Consider the following 22,831-nt stretch of genomic DNA (forward strand, 5'->3'; position numbering starts at 1 on the left):
TGCAACTTAATCGTAATTTTTACAATAATTTTAAGATAAGGCTGTAAGTGCACACACTGTTAACTATACTTCGTTATCAGCTCTAATTTAATTGGGTTTCTTCAAAAATATCACAGAAACTGTTATAATATAATACTAATCACTTTGTGGCAATGCAAAATAACAGATCCAATGTATAAGGTCCACAAAAAATATATATTCAGATGATATATTTACTATTGATACTGTAAGGGCAACGTTAAATCAGGTTTAGATAATTTATCTGATTCATAAGCATAATAATCTACTGTCTATTGGTGACTCACGTGCTTTTGCATTTCCTGGCTTTCAGCGAGAGGTTTTAGTCACGTTGCAACATGTTGGCTGTATGAATCACCATATGCTGTAGCTGCCACATCCATTACCAATGCAGGGTTCACATAATTCAACCATAAACCTTCTCTGAAGTCTCTCCCTCACTTACCTTTTTGCGCTGTCAGTTACTTGACACGATGCTGATGTGACAGATAAACAAAGGAGGCAAGCGCAGGGTAAACCCCAAGCAGAGTTGCTAGCTTACTCAGTAAGGCTAAAGAACATTTGTAATAAGCGAAAAAAAAAGTGGGATTTTCCAGGGTAGGAAATCTCATTCAGCGTGTTTTCACATCTGATAGTTCGGTAGACTCGACTTGATTAGAAACCAAAATTGCAACATTTGTTACATTTTCACACTGCGTCAAACGAACCAAACCCTTTGAACAACCTGTTTACACTCTCACCTGTGGTGTTGCTTCACCAAGAACCGCTGAAGGAAATGCCCTAAAACCTCTGAAGAAGGCACTGAGCTCAACTTCATTCTTCACAAAATGTAAACAAAAATGGATTTGTGACAGATTTTAGAAACATACGTCCATCTGACACTATCAGTTTGAGGGTCTTTACCTCCTCTTCACTCCATGTCTGACCACGAGCCACTTCTCCCACTAGCGCTAGGCCCATAATTTGTTTTGGTTTTATTTACCCAGAATGCCTTGTGCCGTAGTCTGTTTCCGGCTTTTGGAAAGGTCTCCCCTTCACTTAGCACTCACAGAGGGAATAGATTTTGGCTGCTTGTATCAGCATTCTCGTTCTTTCGATCACTACTCATAGCTTTTGGTTCAGCGCGACAGATCAATGCAGATATAGCATTAATCCGCTTATTAATTACCTGCTCCATTTTTCCCCTCATTCATGAACAAGACCTGAGATATTTAAACTCCTCCACTTTTGACAGGACTTCTTCTCCGACTCAGAGAAGACACTCTTGAGACCATGGTCTCGGATTTGGAGGGGTTGATTCTCATCTGGCTTCATGTGAACTGCTCCAGCAAAATTTGGAGATCATGATCTGATGAAGCAAATAGAACCACTTCATCTGCAAAAAGCAGCTGCCATCCTTCAAAAAAAAAATGGAACCCCTCAATAACTTGGCCTTGCCAAGGAATTCTGTCCATAAATGAACAGAATCTGTGACAAAGAGGCTGTGGAGGCGACAGAGACAGGAGTTTGCCCTGCAGCTGTTTGAGCCTCCATCTTGCCTGTCTCTACCTTTGTGTCCTCGGGCGAGACGCTTCACCCACCTTGCCTGCTGCCGTTAGTTAGAAGATCCGATGGCGCGATGCCGCATCCTCGCTTCTGTCAGCTTGGGCTACAATGCAGTAACTTGCCGTAAGCAGAGTGTGAGTGTGTAGGTGAATGGAAATAACTGATTTCATTGGAAAGCATATTTGAAAGTCTTGTGCTATATAAGTCTGATGTCATTTAATTTCAAAGGGCAACCTTCAATCTGCTGAGAGTTGGTCCAGTGTTCCACGACCAGAACTAAAATCACACTGCACAAGTAAACTAGCATTAAACCAAAGGTGAAGTTTCTGGGTTTCCACCAACGAGGGAGCCAATGAACATCTCCTCTACAACACAATGTAAGGAGGAATGAGATGCCTATTTCCTCACTCTCATGTGTTTGCATTACATTTTATACTAAGTATATACATTGAGCCTTTTGACAGTCATTTGTCAACTGAAGCAAGTAGCGATTTTAGATTAACCAGACTCTGGTGTGTTTTGAATCATCAGTATGTATCATCAGGTTCTTGTTGGTTGTAGGCTAGGAAAGTTTTGCTGTATTTAAGGTTAAAAGTGGTTTAATCAGCGATTATTACTTAATAACCTTGACTGGTTGTTGATTGAGAATGAAAAGCCAATTATCATAATGGGATATGGGGCATAATGATGGAATTAAATGAGTGTGACAGACTCACAATAGGCCTGCTCTGTCATCGCCTTAGCCCAGCACGCTTATTAGAATTAATCTGTCCTGATTAAAAATGCAAATGGCTCTTAGTCATTGATGGAGTTTACATGTTTTTATAACATTTAACTAATTTAATTACATGGAAAATAAAATGGTGGAATGTGCAATTGATTTTTTTTTTTTTTTTGTCGTCACCCTCCTGCCGATTTTCACGAAGAGATGATTATTCTCTTGTGCCAGCAGAAGAAGGTAATGAGATTAGTGCTTTCCATTTTTCTGTGTTCTCCCTCCGTCTCCTTCCTTTCAGAAGCTGATGGTTTGGTTCATTGAACCAAACGGAGCTGCTTCATTGTTATCAGCAAAAATAAACCTTAACACTTTATCTTAGTGGAAGAAGTACCAACTGCGCTATGTGGGCTGAGAGTGTCACAATATTTAAAGTGCTTCCTTCTACAATGTGTCAGAGAAACACAACATTCTGAGTCTTTCTGGTGTTTGTTTTCGTACTCGGCTCTGTGGAGAGGGATCTAAGGCCTTAACAGACGGATTTAATTGTCGGAGGTGTATTAAGTTGCTGCACTGCCTGAACCGACACATCATTTAGCATGACACGCTTTCATGCTCTCAGTTTGACTGTGAGTCAGTTGTTTCTGCCAAATACAAGTTTATCAGATCACCTGTTAAGGAAGGTAACAAATGCACCTGAACTGGTCGCGCATTTTGATATATATATATATATATATATATATATAGATATATATATATAGATATAGATATATTGTTTGTGTAAACTTAAAGTTCTTATTAATTTGCCATGTGGACTCATACATGGACTGATGGTTTTACCCATGCTCTCTGTGTTTTAGTTTGTGGTTGTTAGAATGTGCTAGCATGTGTTGGACTTCCTGTTGGGGAAGGAAATTGATTTTGCTTGTTTCTTTATTTGAGGCAAACAAGCAACATGAAATGCTCTGTTTTATGCTGATAAGTAACTATATGCATATATTGTGATGTTTTCGGTGGCTTGTCAACATCACGTGGTGATATCAGCTTTTAATAACCAAAGAAAAGTAACTCTGGACAGAGCAGATCATTTCAGAACTTGTGATATTGCAAAATTATTCTCACCCCTTACATTTTCTTGCCTTTGTGTTGCATTATTTTCAAAAACTAACATATTTTGTGGGATGATAGCAGGAAAATAATATGTAATCTTCAATATGTCCTGCTTTGAAAAATCTTAGAAGTGTTGGATGCATTTGTCCCCCACACTCCTATCTACTTTTCAAACACAAATAAAAGGAACTGTAATAAGTAAATATAAACAAATAGCAAATGATTCATCATGACGATCAAGGAACACAGTGGAAACTTCAAACACAAATTTGTTTGAAGCAGGGTAAAGTTAGGAATCAGTATTTTATACTATGAAGAAGCTGCTGAAGTCCACAACCAAAGAGGGGAAATGAGTAGTCAGGACAACCATGCACTTTGCAAATCTTTTTTTGTCCTTCAAGGAAGAGGGGTGAAAAAGAAACCAATTGTTGAAAGAGTTTCATAAGAATCCCTGTAAACAGTTCGCCAACAGCCATCTGGAGAACACACCAAATATGTGGAGGAAACGTCTGTGGCCAAATGAAATGAAAATGAGAATTATGTGGCTGGTTTGCAATGTGGCAGAAAACCAACACTGCACATCATCTTGAAAACACCCCTCCTACCTTTAAAACATGGGGGTGGCACCATCATGCTGTGGGAAGGATTTATTCAGCAGAAAGAAAACATTTTAGAGATTGGAAAGGATTTGAGAATTGAGCCGAGGTTCATCATCCTACAGGACAACAAGCATAAGCATATGGCGAAAGGTAAAGGGTGCCTATCCAAGCACATTAGTGTTAAAATGGTTCAGGCCTAAACTTTACTGAGAATCTATAGCAAGAGACAGATGTTGGCAGATACTCAACCAATCTGACTGAATTTAAGCAACTCTGAAAAGAACAATATACAAATATTTCTGTGGATGCGTAAAACTGAAAAAGACATGCAGTCCCAAAAGACTTGCCGTTTTTTTATTTTGAAGAGGTTCTATGAAGTTATATATTTCAAGGGAACTGCAGACAAATGCACTCCACACTTTACAGATATTTGTGAATCCATTGTATATTTCTAGTGTCCTTTCTTTTCCCACGATTATTCATGCTTTGTGTTTTTCTGTCAACATAAGTTGAAGTTTGAGTGGCGCTGCCAAAATGTGGAAAAAGTTCAAAGTTGACATCACCAGTATTACATTTATCCAGTTGTGGCTTAGAAATTTAGGCTTTGCGATTTTGACGTCGTTTTAATAAATCCTTCTCATTTAAACAGTTCTTTTGCGAGACGGCCGAAGACATATAGACCTCAAACTTTGTGTTGGCAGAAGAGGATCAATTCCAACTGTGTCCGGACATCAACTGGATGTGTTGAAATGGAAAGTATGCGATCGATCTGTGTGCATTAGAACTCTACAGTAACATAAGTAGTGAGTGTCGGAACAAAAGAGGCAGTGTGTGTCACACAAGTGAAGACACGCAGCACAAAGAGGACAGCCAGCTCCGTGCAGCCCGTTGGCATTCCATTGTTTATCGTCTCGTGTCTAAAAGTGTATTTGTATTTCAAGAAGGAATCCCACTCATGCACATCTGGAAATAATTTCGGACAGTTTGGTGTGTGCTGGCCTAATTGCCCTGCAGATGGAAAGGCCAATAAAGTGGGTTATAGTAAGGTGCTGAAATACATGATAATGCTAGGAAAATCCAATAACGCCTGTCGCAGTACAGAACATGAAACACATTTCATGTAAAGTGGAAGGACTTACAGTATCAGACTTTCCTTGCTGATATTTCTACTATTCCAAGTCATTCCTTCCCTCAAGGGACAAAACACAATTACTCTATTGTATTTTGTAGTACAGTATACCACATTCTGCACATTTCAGAGAGAGAGAGAGAGCACAGTGCCGTATTGTTGCATATGGCATCATGATAGATATACTCTAGAGTATAAAGAGTGCAGGAGAAGTCAGTGTCAGAGCACGTATTAGTGCAGCACATTGAACAGACGACTGCATCTTAAACTTAGTGCTAATTGTCTGATAATGGCGTGACTTGATTCTGCAACAAAAAGAAAGGAAATGTTTTCAGGCGAGAATTGCTTCTTTTTTTTTTCCTTCAGTTAATAAACTATCAGATGCAAAAGGGCAACCGTGAAACACGTCAAGACCTTATTGCCTTGTAGATGAAGACAAAGATCTCTGACCACATCTGAGGAAGCAGCAGTTAAACAAACGGTGTCAGTACCTTTTCAGTAACTGCAACTGTACCTACAGACTGATGACAGGAAACGTGGTGGTAACAAGGAAAACCATGAAACACCACATGGAGAGGTAAAAATAGGCCACTTGGCACGAGAGACGGTAAGAGAGGGGGAGGAGAATCAGAAAGAGAGGAAAATTGGTGCAATGTCTTCTAGTGGGGACTTTTTTCTCTCTTAGACCCAAGATAAGAAACTTGACTGTTTAGTAAGTTGTTAGATCAATCTCATTTTCACTTGGTGGTTTCTGTGCAGAGAAAAAGAAAAAAAAAATTATTTCCTCTTGTTAAACATCGAATGAAGAATGAACCCGTCTTTGTTTTGAGTTTACAGTTACAGCACCTCCTACCACCTCTGACTTAAAAAGGCTTCGCTATTCAATCAGTTACATGTAAACACCTCTCACTTCTTCACATTGTCACTTTGATTACTTATAAATGCTTGCCTTGGAAAAACCCAAAGTTGTAATCAAAATCATAGCCACTGCGGCTTGTGTGTCTTTAATGGACCACACTGTATATTGGTCATTCGTCATTAGGAATCTAAAGGAAGTGTAGCAAACTGTTGCATAGTTAGACACTGGGCTTAACTTTGCATATGTTCACCGATGCTGTGCTTAATTTAGTTGTTCTTACACACTTATGTACAAAACTACAGATCCAAACCAAATTGGGCATGTAAAATGATAATGTCAGCCTAAATTTAGAAACCATGCCACCAAAGTTTACAAAAATGCCAACTAAGCATTTGTGAAAACTAGCAATCAGTCTTTAATTTCACTTTGGGAGAATGCTGTTCTACTCTTTCTTCTAAGGATTTTCAAGCATGACCGGTGTTGAGAATAAATAATTCTGTGTTTTTCCTTCTATCTCTTTTAGTTAGTTCCAAAGTTAAAGCTAAAGGAAATTACATGTCAGGAAATTCCCTCAAAGCTAGGGTTATAAGATATGACACACTAAGGAACACCCTCTTTTGGGTGCACCTTAGATATAGGCTAACAAAAAGAATGGAAAACTTTAGTTTGATGCCATTTTGTCCTGCTAACTCCTAACGGCAGCATGAGAAATGGACCACCTGTATTTTGGTATTAATAAATGGAATTTATGAATTCTTGGACTCATACATTCAACCTCATACATCAAGAACGTAGCGAGGAGAATGGATAAATTCTCAACACCAGCTTGATTAGAGTTTTCCAAATCCACCAGATTGCTTCAGAAGTCCAGACTTTAACGATTAAACGTTAAAAGTTTTAACTAATTGGGGGGTGCAGAATCTCAGAGGTGGACTTGTTTATATTCTTCAGTTTATTGCTTTGCTAGTAGAGTGCAAAGTTCAAGGTTCGTCCAAATACTGAATCAAAAGAGCTTCTGAGCCTCACATTATTACCTTTACCCTGTTTGTTAATAAGGTGTGCTAGTTGCTATATAACTATCCAAAGATGTCTTGCCAATCTACAGAATATTTGTTTTTGGCAAATGTGAAGTGGGCCTTTGTAATGATTTTTTTTATTTTTTTTTTTGCTTGATATTGGTTTTCACATAGATACTCTTTAATGATTGTTGTTTTTGCCCAGTTTTTTCTTTCTTTCTTTTTTTTTTTTGTTGAACCATGAACTTTCTTAACTTCAACTTTAACCAAGGCAAGTGAGACCTGTAATGCTTGTGCTGACCTGAGTTTTTTTGTGTGACCTCCAGGATGAGTCTTCAAGGTTCTCATGGTAAACCTGGCCCTTTAGCGGAGGTTCACCAGTGTTTCTTGTTTTACTTACTTGTGTATAATAGTTCTCACTGTGGTTCACTGTAAGACTCCAAGTCTTGGAAATCCTTTTGTTCCCCTGTCCAAACTCATAGATGTCGCATTGTTTTTTTGTTTGTTTTCATCTAGTCTTGAATTCGTTGTACTGTGGCGTTATGTGTTGACTTTGAGATCATTTTGCCCATTTCAGGTTGTCAGACGGGTTCTAGTTAAGGTAGTCCTCAGTTGTTAAGGTCTGGTAGTAAACAGGCCTGATTTGAAAGATGATTGAAAAAAAAAAATCAAATAAATTAAGTATATATGGGACATGTAATTATTTTCAGGTCTGTAAAAGAAACAATAAAAACACAATTTGCAAGCACATGCAATATGTTCAAAGGTTGATGAAAGTTTTTCGTTTTTAATCTGGAGGAAATCACTAGTCATGTTTCAGGAAAAAACAATATTCAAAGAAGCTTTTGGGTTCTTGAATGATCATTGTATAGATAGGCAGAACTAACATTTTGCCTTTCTGTATGTAACCAGGCACAACGTACCAATAATCCATATAGTCCAAGCAGTTGAATATTTCAACTAGCTTTCTTTGAAGACATTTTAATGGTCAAGTAGCCTATCTCCAAACAGCAAACTTAGATAATGGCCTTGGAGGAATTAAAAATAATGTAGCCATGCATGCCCTCGTCTGCATATCTTCTCATTCATCTGGGCTGCTCATTAAAGAGTAATTACCTGTAATTAGTGAATCATGTCGCTTTAATGAAGATGTTGAAAGCTGCCGGAGCCAGAAGGGCTGCCCTTAATTCTAAGTGATGTTCAAAATTAGCGGCAGACAAGAATTCAATAACGGCGGACAGACTGATGAAGCGCGAGCACGTTCTTTCCTGTGCCATTGACGGCACGTGTAATGTTTATTTTTCTCATTAATCTTCAGCGCCGGTGCCATCAACACCTGGCTCTGGAGGGCAAGTACGTGTTACTGTATCACATCAGGCTGATAGGCACAATGCTGGATGAAGCTGTGTGTCTAAGAATGTGTGCTATCGGGTGTGAGTGCATCGCTTGCTGTAATGTCTGCATGCGTGGATTGGCGTGTGTGTATGTGTGTGTTCCCTGGCGGCATGGTGAGTGTTTAATCTGGCCCGGTGGCGTGCCGTTGGCCCGGCTAATCGCAGTGTCTGTAGGAGTGCGCTGAGCCAGGGGAGCACGCCGTCGCTAACAGCCCCTGACAGACTCATTAGAGAGACCTGGCACTGAGCTCTGCAACATGCGCGTGCACGTGTTACAAACACAAACACACACACCCTCACGCACACACGCGTACTCTATTGGAAAGACACTGACACACTGGGAAAAATTCACACATCCATGATTCTTTTTTTTTTTCTCATGTTCTTCCACTCTCATTCATATAATTATCCAATAACTGTGTCTGTGTCTTTCTTTCATATGCGCACACACACACGCACACGCACACACGCCTACATGCACGCTGTGCTCTCCACGTGTGAGACAAGGCAGGCAGTGACCCCTCGCAGTCGCAGCCCAAACACAGACAAGAGCTGCGAGGGCATCTGGGAAAAGAGGAGGGAGGGAGATCGGAGTGTGGGAAAAAAAAAAAAACACAAGGGAAACATGAGGGAAAGTGGAGGAGTGAAGTGCAGATAAGAAAAGTGTTGGATGCAATGCCCCCTCCCCCACCCCCTCACTCCTTCCCTGTTCTTATTATTTAAATAAGCAAATGGCATTTTTAAAGGCTAGATATGTGCAATCAGGAGATCGGGTGCAATTTCCTGGAAACCATAAAAAGATCTTTTTAAAAAAACAATAAGTAAGCTGTGCTGTGTGACTCAGTTGTATTTGCACGTAGTGTAAAAATTTGACAAAGGTTAGCAGTCTTGTCTTTCTGCAAAACGTGGCTCTTTCTTCTTTTAAAGGGTGCAAATTAAAAAATTTTTTGTTACAATGACATTTAGGCAAGCTTGACAAATTACTTGAGACATTCTTGGCTGGTGCTTGCAACAAGGTTACTTGCACCTCAGTTGCAGCAAGCATTAGGTTTGGCTGAATAACAGGTGAATGCAAAACAGGTCAATATGTAGTCAAGTGTTGGGCTTGCCAGCTGTTCACTCTCTCTCTCTGTGCTGCTGATGCTCACAAAAACACACTCGTGGATGAGCTCATGACCTGCATAGAAAACTATAGACAGTGAGACACGTACAGTAAACAAAACCAGTATTTCTTTTTTTATTATCTGAATGCAATTTATAATAGCATTATGTCAAATAGGTCTATTTATTTATAAGAGAAAGTAGTTGGCAGCATTTGTAGCAGTTAAAACTATGCAGGATTGTTTCTCACGCTGTCTACAGATGTCATAGAGGGTGAAAACAAAGAGCGAATATATCCTAATTAAAAGCGTTATTTTGCATCCAACAAGTCCAAAATAACTAACTACATTAGACAACCCTTTATACACCCACCATGTCACCATCTGGAAAATATAAGACATATATTTGGGCTCTTAATCCTTGACTCAAACCAACACGAGGGGGTTTGTTTATGAACAGCACATCTTGACTTTGGGCAGATTTCTCCGAACAAAATAAGAGAAGACGTTAGTGTGTAATGACTTGCCTTCTTCAGATAATAGAGATACTGTACCTGCTACTGGGAGCTTTGGTGGACATCTGTCAGAGTAAATGATCTTAATGTCTGTTTTTTGTTTGGTAAAAGCAAAACAGAAGAACATATTTTTATTCTATATTTATGATGTTTCATAAACCAAAGGAAAACCAACATTTAGCACCAATTATAGAGAAAAATGAGGTTGATGAACGAAGCTCTGAAGACGAGCACAAGTGGTCTTCAAGACAAATTGTCTATCCTAACTCAACGAGGAGAGGAACTACTTTCAGCAAGAATTAGGCTGATCAAAATTCTAAGAGTTATCAATGGTCTGTTTGGCTATGAGATGAGCCTGTTTGGTATTAGTGACAAGATCACCACAGAGATTTGGACTCCTCTCCTTACTGTCTCTTTGGGTGAAAGCTTTGTTTCAGTCTTGTACTACCACAGAAGTCACTGTTGGTTAGAGCTTTAGAAGTGCTGTCTTTCTCACTGAGCCTGGTCCCTTGGTCTCTTACCTTGAACTTTGGTTTAAGAGTGGGCACACTTTGCTTTACTAATCCTTCAGTATCTGTTTCGGTTTAGGAAAACAATTACTTGTGGCTTAACCCTCGTCTGCGTAATTCGTATTGTTTCTGAGTGTGTTCATCCCTTTACTATAGTATTTATTGTTCTTGTCCAATATTGTTATTGAACATTAATAATACAACTTATTATCCTGGACTTTGATAAATCCTGGAACATCAAACATTTTCCTAGATTTTTTTATAATCATTTTCAAAGTCTGAATTATTGATAGAATAGCAGTACGCCACCTTTATGCATTTCGGGGACTTAAGACAACTGAGTTGTGGGATAGTGAGCTTAATTTGCAGCCTTTGAGTTGAATGGAGACACACATGTGGGTATATTTTAAGGCAAACCTCTAACCCACTGTTGCTTTTTGTGGCATCTTGAAGAAAAACAAACAGAAAACACACTTGGAAAGGAGTTGTAAAGCCACGAGTCTGGTTCATCCATGAGTAAAATTACCAGATGTCTGAAGGTGGCACGTTCATCTGTTTAAATAATTAAACCAAAAAATAAAAACCATGGAACTATCCAGCCATTGTATCCCTCTGGAAGCTGATATGGTCTGTGTCCCAGGGAGGATTGTGTTTTGGTAAGAAATATATGCATCAAGCTAAAAACAAAAGACTTGAAATGCTACCTAAAGCTGGTAAGAAAGTGTCCTTTTCCACAGTGCGATAACCTTGTATTGACATGACCTAAAAGGCCAGTCCGTATGGAAGGAGCCATTTCTCCAAAAGCAATAGAAAGAACCAGATTACAGATTGCAAAACCACACAGCACCAGATACCATATCTTTCTTAGGCCCATGATGTGTTAGGATAAAGATATTATTGAAGTATTTGGTTTTAATGGCCACTGCTTCATTTGGTTGAAAACATAGTGAAGCCTGAGAACATAATCCCAAATGTTAGTTGGTGAGGTGGTGGCTTCATGTCGTCTGGGTGTTTTTCTGCAGACAGGAACAGGCGTACCGGTACTTCTCAAAATAAATGATCATCTGCCAGAAAGTTAAAGCTCAGAAGCAAATTGGTCATTCAAATGGACAATTTCTCTAATCATGCTAGCAGATTATTGGTATATAGCTTAAAAAATAAATGTAAATAGACTTGAATTTCATGAAAGTTGGGAAAAATACCTAAACACTCTTTCCCTCATGATTCAGAAAATTAGCAAATATAAGTAATTTTAGTAATCTCACTGACTTACACAGGGACATTTTAGTTGTCTTACATGTCTGGCAGTCCACATCTTTTTATGCAGGGCTTGTAAATATCTTATTTTAACTGTAAATATTCATATATGTTTACTTGAGAAAACGTTCTTCAAAATTGTATTTAATAAAGGAATTTGAATCATCTGCAGCAAGCTACTTGTGGCTGGAAGTGGAATTACACCTGGAAATAAACTTTCCCACTTATTGCTTCCATTTATATGTTTATGCACAGACAATATGACAGCTTTAGCACTTCCAAATGGCCATTTAAAAAGAAGGTGCAATCACTTAAAGGCTGTCTGTCTCAGTGAGCATCCAGCTTGCAGTTGGATGCTATTGGTTTTCTTTGTATGTGTCAGTTTCTCTCATGTTCACAGCAGCTGTTGTCCTTCACTCTCATACACTAACCTCTTTGTCTCAAACTGTAATCTAGCCTGCTGGAAGTAATGGGAATGTGTTCTGCTGACAGCCTCGTTTCACCTTAAAGTCAAATAAACCTGTGTTTAATTCTCCCTACCACTCTTACAGCACAACAGGCCAAATCCTTTCTCTTTCTCCAGTCGGTGCAATAGATCCTTTGCTTTCTTTCCTCTTTCCTCCATTCTCTCTCAGACTTCTTCAGCGCAAGGCTCTGACATTGAGGAAATGCGATGTGATGTATTGCAGTGAATAATGTATTCTGCAAGGATTGTACAGAGCGCGTGGAGCAGATGGCAGCAGGTTGATCTCAATGTGTGTGTGTGTGTGTGTTTAATGATGACAGTGTGTATATGTGTAACTTGTAGGGGTGCGCGTGCAGAATGGGGGGAGGGGAGCGAGGAGAAGAAGGTAGGGAGGGGCGTTGGGGGTTGGTTTATGTGTGTCTATGTGAGTCTCCTTTGTGAGATAAAACATGCAAATGGTGGATTATTTTAATGCAGTTTTTTTTTTTCTAGAGCCTAAAGCCTTAATCCGTAAAGCAGTTGAAATGAAAATAGTTTATGTTTTCTTTCAAACTCTCTCCATGAGTCTTTTATTTATTTATTTTTTCTTTTGCACTATTATGGGAATCTGCCTCCACCAGCTGTCCAGGAATGGGATACATTCCACTTTAATTTGTGTCCGATATAGTTACAGCTCTGGACTCATGATTACATCTGGAACGGACTTAAGCTGGCCTGAACTAATCTTTGAATTTTCTTGACTGGTCGGTGGAAAAAAACAAAAAAAAAGAACTTTAGGAGAATAAAACTGAAGGCACATTGCATGTAAGATATGCACATTTATAAATACTTAGTAAACTTACCTATACGAATGTAAGAATCCCTGAAAAGAAAGGCGTACAAATGCAACTGCTGCAGCTGCAGGCTTGGCACCTGAGCTGTAGCACCGTAGCTGCAGCATGCTGCACTATAATAAAAGCAAACCATGCCTTTATTGTTTCTGACAAAATTACAGATGAAAAGCACAAGTGAAGCATCAATGACCTACTTATTGCCTTTTACCAGTAAATTGTAATCTACTAGGGGAGATTCTGAGGAAATTAAACATAGATTCAGTTGATGCAACAAGAATCAGGAGATTTAACATCACTGTTTCTCTCACATGAGAGAAGTTAAGCAGAATGGAGTAAATGTGTTTAAGTATTTCAGAGAGCTGATTTGTCTCTCTGGGATGGTTGGTATTGTAAAACATGGCCCGGAGCAATTCATTAGTGGTAAATAATTGAGAGGCTTGGGATAGTGCGAAGGTGAAATGGCTGTTATTATTTTATAGAGTTTGTGTTCTTGGGGGCTCTTCAATTTAATTTTTATTAAAAATGCACAAGCCTCCATGCGAATGACTCATTCGAAAGATCCACAATGGCTGCTAATGACTATCTGTCCTTCGCTCATTGTTTTCAAGCTCATTGAGAGCGGTCTGCACACCATTATCAATTCTACTGCTGCTTCTTTGTTCAGCTCTCGTTTTATGAAGGCTGTTACTTTATTTCCTGAGTTCTGCTCTTTTTATTTGAGGCAGTTAAGGTACACAAGCTTTCTTTTCAAAAAATATGGTGGTGAAGATTAGTATCGAGCACATCTTGGTAAATGTGAAATAAAAACTTGCTCGCCAGTTGGTTTTGTGAGTTAGACTTACAAGTGGAAATCGCTTCTCTTTCTTTTTTTTTTGATGTTCACATACACTTGGAGAATTTCACAGTGCATCTTTTTTAGGCCTTCAACGCCATACTTTACTGTTTGTAGGTTATTTTTGAAATGATGTGATGGTCCATTTCCCATCCAAGCACCGCATGTACGATGACATTCAAAGCATTTTTGGTTCTGGTCTCATCTGACCAGACTGTATTCTCCCACTAGTTCGTTGGGTTGTCCAAATTTTCTGCAGCAAACATCAAATAGGCTTCAGCATTGACCTTTCTTCAGCAGTGGAGTGTTGCACAGTGAATATGCAGAGAAACCGCGGGAGTAGAAAGCATTACTTAAAGAGGAAAATGCAAGATCCAAAACTGTACATTTACCAACCATGACATGCTTCCTGTTTGATATTTCGGTAAAGAGGAAACCTTTTTATAGGTCATAAACAGGGACTAAATCACCTAATATAAATTTGACAGGATTGTTTCCTAAATCCTGTCAGACCTAAGTCGTGTTGCCCTACTTTCTTTGTCTTTTTGGACATTATTTTTTTATGTTTTCATCAGTTGTTATTAGTGTCATCCCACCGTACACACAAAAAATTGTTGCTTTATTACTTTCAGTGTAAATTACTTGAGTTGTTACTGAGATCTGGTGTGGATATCAGATCATCAGCTCCATTAGCAAAATATTTACTGAGAAAAATGATGCAGTATGTGTTAGTAAAGATAAATAATGAAAGTAGGGTTGGAAATAAATGAAACCATATGAGTCTTTAGAAGAAAACAAACAAGTCATGTTGAAGTTTTATGCTCCAACAACTCATTCAAACATCTTTGTCTGATAAATGTTCATAGAGGTAAAAAGATTTTATTTTATTTTTTTCTAAAAATGTTTTTCGAGGCCCTCATTCAGTCAAGCTTTTGCTTCATTGTCATTCATTGTATTTTTAGCGGTCATATGAGAATGCAAGTTCAGCTGGGGCAAATTCTTTTGTTGGAAAAAAAAAACAAACAAAAAAAACAACCTTTCACCTTTTCGTTTTGGTTTTCCGGTGATGCAAGTTAAAGGCCAGCAAGGTTTTATTTAACATCTACACCCACTCGCCACCACGTGATAACCAAGAAATGGGGGAGCATCTGAAGGTCTAATTGGTTTTTCTCAGCACTCTGGGCTCTGTAATAACATGATGTTTTTAGCCTGTGGTCTGTACTGTGGGCTTAAGAGCAGTTTGTCCTTAATAACCAAACTGTTGAGACGTCTGTAAGATCTTTGTACTTGTGGGTGGACTGTTCTTTTTAGTCATGCTTGTGGTGAGACCTAAAGGGCTGACAGTTAGACCTGACTAAATCAAACCGTTTCCATTTTTGGTGAAGTCAGGCTGTCTGTCGACATTTGGAAGATTGCCTACCACGCGTCCAGCTCACAATGCTTTGGATTTATGAGAACGACGTGACATTTTAGCAATGTTTTTGGGAAAACTTTTATTGTTTTATTTTCACATGGCATAAAGGTTGCAGAAATCACAAGCTGCATTTTAAATCAGGGGTTTCAAACCTTTAGATGTGTTTCTGGTCTAAAACACCTGAAGCAAACTATTGAATTATTTCCTAATGACCCCATTACTAATTCAGACTTCACCTTGACAAGAAATGTGAAATTTCCATCTGCAACAAGATCTCATTACACTCCTGGCAACAATACAGTTGTTAAACAAAACAAATGATCACTTTTCTACAATTTGGGAGACTTGACATTAAAGTTTTGTTTTCTTGGGCCAGTCATTGTACTGGGCTAAGTTCACTGGTTTGCCTGATTTGTCACTACAGAATATTTAGCCTTCAGTAAAATGGCACCTCATTCATTCTAACAAACATTTCCAGTTAATTTACCTATTTTTTTGTTGTTAAATACTGAGTTTTTGTGAACAAGACAAGATTTTGTTAATGAAAATTTGGTTTGTGTGTTTTGCACATAGAGTAAAAGTTTTACAAACATGTTTAGATAGTTTTACTATCTGCCGTCTCCCTATGGTTCACAGTTTCATAGTTTGACCCGGTTAAACTGGAATAGGCTTTTGTACATCAGACAACAAGGAACATTCACCAGCCATTGTCTGCTCTTTCCATGTGCTGTACGTTTTTTTTTCTCTTGGGATGTGTTTGTATTCATACTCTGACAATAAAGTATTACAACAATATTTGTTGAATACTTGCTTGTATGTGATGTAAGGATATCCTAATGTCTAACAAAGGACTTTTATTTTTGTGTTTTTGCAAATACATATTTTAACAAATGTCAAATGACTGTTTTAATGAATCTCTGTTTGATGTCCAGTTCAATGTTAACTGGTCTAAAATATGTTGGATTTTGAACTGCAGAGAATCAAATGCTGCCCAGATTAAGAGGTAAAAATCAGATGCCAGCTTCAACTTGTTATTGGATGGATTGTTTGACACAACATAAATTATTTCCTCTTTGCTGTCACAGTTTCTTCTTGTCAGGTATCTGATATGTCGCCTCACAAACACGTGATTGAATGCTTTCCAATGGTTAGGTAGCTGTCAGCAAGATAGAAAATCTTTAATAGTTGACCGTGTCAAATACAACAGCGCATCTCAAGAAGTACTTCCTTCCATCCTTCAAAATAAATGTTGTAGCATTTTGATAATATTAGAATATTTAAAATTTCCACAAAATAATGGTAAATGTAATATTACATTATTTCCGTCAATATGAGTTTTCTAATGACTTACAGATAGACTTTTGTGGTATTTTCCTCTTCTGGTTCTTTGCCTGCTTGCTTTGAACAGGATAGCAAATCAACCATGACACAAATGCAGTAGCATGTGACATGTTGAATCTTGTCCCTATCAAATAAATATTCAGTCTTACTTTTATTGCTCTCTATGACTTTTACTGTATTGTCTTGAATTACTTTACTTTTATTTATTTATTTAATTGCAATGTTGATGTTTTTGTTTTTGTCTTTCTGATTGTTGTCCATCCTGAAAAACAAATTTAATTTCATTAATCCTTGGACATTACTCATGCTATCATGATGCTTTCATATGTTTGTTTTGGATGTGATTCATTCTTGACGTTTGCTTAGTTTCTTGCTAGCTTTCAAAATAAAATCTTAGCTAACACATCTCCCGACTCCCCTTGGCTTAGTGCCCCTGCTCAGCCCCACTGCCTGGTTGATGTGTTTTGTGTAATATGCTTGTCAGTGTATGTAAAAGAGCTGGGCGGCATGCATGTGGGGACGAAACATGCTCAGGGGGCGGAGGGGATGTCAGCTCATTAACCTCAATTTTTCCCTTCGCAAAGCCCTGCTTTGAGTCACCGTGTAAGTCTCGTGTCATTACTCCTCCCCCAACATTCAATTGCTGGGAATGACAGGAGAGAAAAGCAACAGGCAGAATGGAGGAGGAGGTGGAGCAGGAGGAAAGGGTTCTTAACAAATTCCCTGCTTTTACTCTGCAAAACTAAAGCCCACGCATCTTGTTTCCTTCCCTACTTTTGTCCTTTCTTTCTCTTCCTTTACCTGCTGTCTGTCTTTCTGACCACAGGCCCAGTACAGTGTTAGGCTCCGCACAGCCCCCCCTTCAGGCATCAACCCATCTAGGAAAAGACTGGCCATTGCTATGGTGAGATATGTTAGCTGAAGCCCCCATATTTTTCTTTCTACAAGCCTTCAAACAGAGACAATGGGGAGATATATTATTGTTATGTCTTGCTGGGGGAAATTAGAGCTGCTAAAAATAGCTCTCAGCATGAAGTGCCATTTTTTGCTTGTAAGCTGAAAGCAATAGTGACCTGGTTTTCAAGATCTTTGACCTTATGTAGAAGACAAATTTTGAGAACACCATCTCATTGCTCAACACGACAACTTTGAGAAACTTAATAAACTCAAAAGCTGTTAGACTAGTTGTCAATTCACAGAACTGGCCCCAAGCTGACTGTCTAATTTGCCTATAACCCCTACACATTTAAGTGTATAATATGTTTTAGTTTGATGTTCTGTATCCAAAACGGCTTCATCCAAAAGGCAGAACCACTAAAACAGTGCAGGTTATTTGTTTTGTAAAGTTCCCAGCTGAATTTTCTTATGTTCTTGTCTTGTTCCTATCCAAAATCATGGATGTCTGATATTTTCAAGCACCATTATTATATTTCACAAAAAAGTACAAAATAACATCTTGAGTACTTTTTTAAATCTCTGACACCACATATTATATTTTTAGGCGGTTGTTTTACAGGAACAGATGACGTTAGAAGCGTGTAATTGCAGAAACGTAATGTGTGAAAACATTCCAAAATTAAAAAAAAATAAATAAAAAGGAGAAGAAGAAGAAAGAAAGAAACGTCGCTGCAGTTCTTACCGTAATAACTCTTTTGGAGGTAGAAGAAAGTACAGTTTAAATCTAAAAGTTCTTTTAAATCATTTAGATGAAATTTATTTCTGCATTTTATTTACTAAATGATTCTTAATCAATTCAGATCACACAGTCCTTTGAAATAATAATTACCCTCCAGGCAATTTGGAGACAAAAGTTACTGACTGGCTTTCTTGGTGTAACCAAAGAAATTCTCTATTAGTCAGTCTATATAAATATTAGTTTTAATTCATATGAGTCAAACAAACAAAAAAATAAAGAAGCCTTTTGTGTGAATGACTGTTTAATACAACTGTGCTTATGCATGACCTGACTTTCAGTGGGCTGTTTTGCATTCAAAACAGTTCAAAGCAAGTTGTGTGACCTTAAATTTGAATGAAAACAAAATGAAATCAATGGTTCTCTTTAATGGACAATCCAGGTCACACATGGGTCATCATATTAAGGTTGTATGATGCTATGGATGTTTGTTTTTGGATTAAAAAGGATTCTCTTATCTTTTACATCTCAAGTTCTTTTATTTATATGGTTCAGAATCAAATTGTGTATTTAATTCTAGTTTTTTCTCACAGGTGTCTGATTGTAATACTCTTCACTTGCGTACATCTTAGCTAAATGCGTAAAAGTAGCTCGGATGTTTGGTTTTAAAGTAAATGCGTGCTCAACCAACAGTTCACATGTGCCTTAATGTAGCACATAGAGTTGTATAATCTTAAATAAAGAAAGTCCAAAAGTACAAATAACCTTGTTTAGAAGTAAATTCTCCTTCATCACCAGTCTTTACATAAATCACAAAAGCTTAGAATGGCATTGTCCTTGAACACAGGATCAGTTTATTTCCTGAACTCTTCTATGAACCTAAGCATTCTGCTCGCTTTAAATACAATTTACTTTGAAGTGCATGACATTTAAGAGACTGATTTGACTGAACAAATTCAAATAAAACTGTTTTATCTTCTTTCCTCTCGTACATCACATTTATTTATGATATTTCTCTTGTTTATGTACGTACTTAAAGGGTTTCGGTTTCCCACTTGACTCATCTTCTTGCTTTGCATAATCTTTTGCATTGGTCAAATGTCTCTGACTGTTGCTATGCTGTAGCAACAACATGTTTGTTGTTCTAGCGATGTTCCTCCTGGTGAAACATTGGTTTTGTGGGTATCCAATAATGTATGTACTATGACACATGATATATATCTTTAGTCAATTTGTTTCAGTGTAAGGTGTTATAGTTACTTCTCTGTGATTTTTAAACATCCTATTTGTAAAGCAATTTAATACATTTTCATAGCAACTTTTTGCACTGCAAGGCTATTTTGTGTTAGCTTGAGAGCTGTAGGATTAAGTTATTTGTTGTATTAGCCAAACCTTTTTTTTTCTTAGCCATCTGCTTAGAGCTCAGGTCTCAAACTCCAGTCCTCAAGGGTCACTGTCCTGCAACTTTTAGATGTGCCTCTGCTGCACCACACCTGAATAGATTAATTAGGCCATTAGCAAGGCTCTGGAGAACTGATCAACACAAGGAGGAGGTAATTAAGCCATTTCATTCCAGTGTTTTGTGCCTGTGGCACATTTAAAAACTGCAGGACAGTGGCCCTTGAGGACTGGAGTTTGACACCCCTGGCTTAGATTGAAGACTAGTTGGCTTCTTTGGAGATAGACTGATGCTTTTGCTTGGCATGTAATGGTTTATTATTGTCAAAGCTTTCAAACTTTGACATTTATTTTATTCTTCATGCTTTGCTTTTGTACACTTTATTTATTGTGTAGAGTACCAGATTGCAATAAGACATTCAATTATACGCTGAAGGAAACCAGCCGTTTTTTTTTTCTTTTTTTTTTTCTTTTTCCTTTTCCTGTTGTAGTTATCTGATGTTGCGGTGAGCAAAAGCAAATGGCTGGGGTAACGTGACGTTCTCTGTGCCCTTTTATCTTTCCTCATCACTGTTTATCCCATCCAGTTAAAAGTGGCTCTTGCTCTCTCAGATATGTCAGAAGCTGTATTTTCTTACAGTTCTTCAAGTACACATGTACGTGCTTCACGCCATACTTTGTCAGGTAGAGCTGTGACACTAAAGTTGTTAAGCTTAGCACCACAGCACCTGCTGGACCCATTTGTTAATTGCCTTTGATGCTGATTCGGTTGTTGCTAATGAAGCTCATCCAGCACCACTAGGGTCCTTAAAGGCCACCACAGCAGGATGATGGAGGCCATGCGGGTTGCACTTTGGTTTTGACGTATTCCTTTCTTCGACACCTTTGCACAAGTGCTCACACGTGGCTCACTCAATGGCTGTGTTCTCTTTTGCACTCTGCCTTTGTTGCTGCAGAGGCAAACTGTTGCCACAGATGACGCACCACGCAACATGCGCTTCGAGACGCAGCAGTCCCGTCTAAAACAAGTGAAGCCTTAACGTGAAAGTCTATTTTGAATTGGTCGATCGCCTTAAAAGTTGCTGAAACAGAAACAGTCTAAAAGCACAACACTTCTCATTAGTGTTCACACAGACTTTACAAAAGCAAATTATTCAAATCTGCTTCTGGGATTATTCTGTTGTCTTCAGACGCTTGTGGAAGTATTAAGTTCTTCCATTGTGTTTTTTTTTTACTACAGATTTATTTGACTTCAGTCAGTCAGCCTTTCCTGTGGGGCCAATTATAGGTATCAAACAATCTTTAAAAAGTTAGGATTTCAAGACCTTTCCATTTTCCGTTATATTTTTTATGAAATTTAATCTTCTTTCACAAAACCTTTCTGCCATGAACCAAAGACGAGCCCCCTCTGAGCTCCTTCGGGCAATTCATCAATTGCAAGTGGGAAGAGCAATTTCCCACACAGCTGTGATTTTTCAGCGATGAAGCCAACAGTGCAGGAAGGTGTCGTGTGACTTTGACATCAGCAGTATGCTTAAATTAGCATACTATTCGCTTCAAAAACAATAAAGGGGATTTCTGGATCTTGCTAACGCTATTAGATTGTACACCTGGCTGGTCGCACAAACCTTACGTCATTATTATATCTGTCCCTCAACCCAGCCATCTATACAAGTCTGCCGACTCAGGTCTGTGACTGCCTTCCTGACTCAGGGACATAACAAAGTCTGGCCGGCTTCTACCACCTTCGTTACAAAACACATAAAGACAACAAAATGTGTTCGATGAGTAATACTGTAAGGAGTTTTCTCCTACAGTATACCAACATTTTACTTTGAGTAGGCCAAAAAATGCTCCTGTTTTCCCTCTGACTTAGGACAACATACGTTTGGCTGTTTGTAAATGTTTCCAGATGCATGAAATACAGACAGAATGCAGAGCTACTATAGCCATCTGTAGAAACGCAGTTCTTCCGACCAAAAACAACCAATCAAAGTTCTTTGTGCTGCCAAACAATGCTGGTAAATGTGATAATGGAGGAGAAACAATTTACAGTTACAGAAAAAACGCCTATCTGCCATCATTAGCGGCCATGCTAACTAGCCTAAGCATTCACAACTTTCTCTGCTAGCCACAGCTTAGCAGAGAACAAGTTGGGAAACAGGAGAGGGAGGAGCAGCGCCACACAAGATTGTGATTGACAGTGGGAACTGCTAAGAATTGCCTCCCAGCTCTGATTAGGAGAAGGCACATTATCCTAAATTGCATATTGATCTGTTTATATCTTTATGAATGTGAATCTAGTGTAAGTTGGTAAAACGTGAATTATCCTGAGAAGTGAAATCCTCACTTTTATTTATATTAGGGTCTTAGGTTTAACATTTTGATTTGCTTGAGAAGACTTTAATAATAAAATAAAATACAACTTGTCTAATAACCATGCACACTCTGTATTATGATTTAATAACTCAAAATATACATTACTTCTTATGACTGGGCCATTGAAATGCGAGGCAGACATGCAATAGTCTGACGGGGTTTTTACTAAATATACTTCAATTTTTCCAGAATCTTTGTCAGTCAAAAATTATACCTGACTTTTTTTAAACCTTATTTTAAAGTTTTCCTTTTCAAAAAAGGAAAATGAAATTAGAAAATCTCTTCAAAGTCTAACAGCCACTGACTTGTATGTGCAGATAAACTGTCATCCGTTTAGATTTCTATCCTTTTGTGAACCGTTGTAAACCTGAGTTCAAGGTGGAAACAAAGCCTTTTTTTGGCAACCCACATGCCCCACACTCCCACCTTGCACTACCTCTCCATATTCTCAATCTCCACTCTCATCTCTTCTCATCTCTGTTTCTGGCTGTTGGCTCTGTTTTGTGGTTGTTCCAGCACCTCAACAGCAAAGTGGATAAATGGGAGCCTTAACTTTTTTTTTTTTTTTCTGCACATCCCAAGGCATAGGTGAAACCGGAAGTGGTAAAAAAATAACTTTTTTTAGTTCACCTCAGTAGGTTGCTTTCGCCTTGGAGGTGATGAGTGGATTAGTCCATCAAAGGATTGGTTTTTATATTTTCTGTGAATTTTGAACTAAGTGAGGCAGTTTTTTTTTCCTTTTGAACTCACACCGAGTGCAGCTCTCTGG

The 22,831-nt window shown here is 38.3% G+C and overlaps 1 protein-coding gene across 2 annotated transcripts in view; it reads left to right on the top strand.

Moving 5' to 3' along the window:
- The window catches only part of LOC122836168 (TOX high mobility group box family member 2-like), a 105,571-nt gene that overhangs the window by 25,959 nt on the left and 56,781 nt on the right, over positions 1 to 22,831 (top strand). The window contains exon 3 of one of the 2 annotated variants that reach the window (XM_044125913.1): positions 17,479 to 17,556. The exons of the other annotated variant lie outside the window; for it this stretch is intronic. Within the exon in view, the coding sequence (XP_043981848.1) occupies positions 17,479 to 17,556 (78 nt within the window). The remainder of the gene's footprint in view (positions 1 to 17,478; positions 17,557 to 22,831) is intronic. 2 annotated transcript variants of the gene reach the window in all.

The sequence above is a fragment of the Gambusia affinis genome, linkage group LG01 (genome assembly GCF_019740435.1).
Source record: "Gambusia affinis linkage group LG01, SWU_Gaff_1.0, whole genome shotgun sequence".
NCBI lineage: Eukaryota > Metazoa > Chordata > Actinopteri > Cyprinodontiformes > Poeciliidae > Gambusia > Gambusia affinis.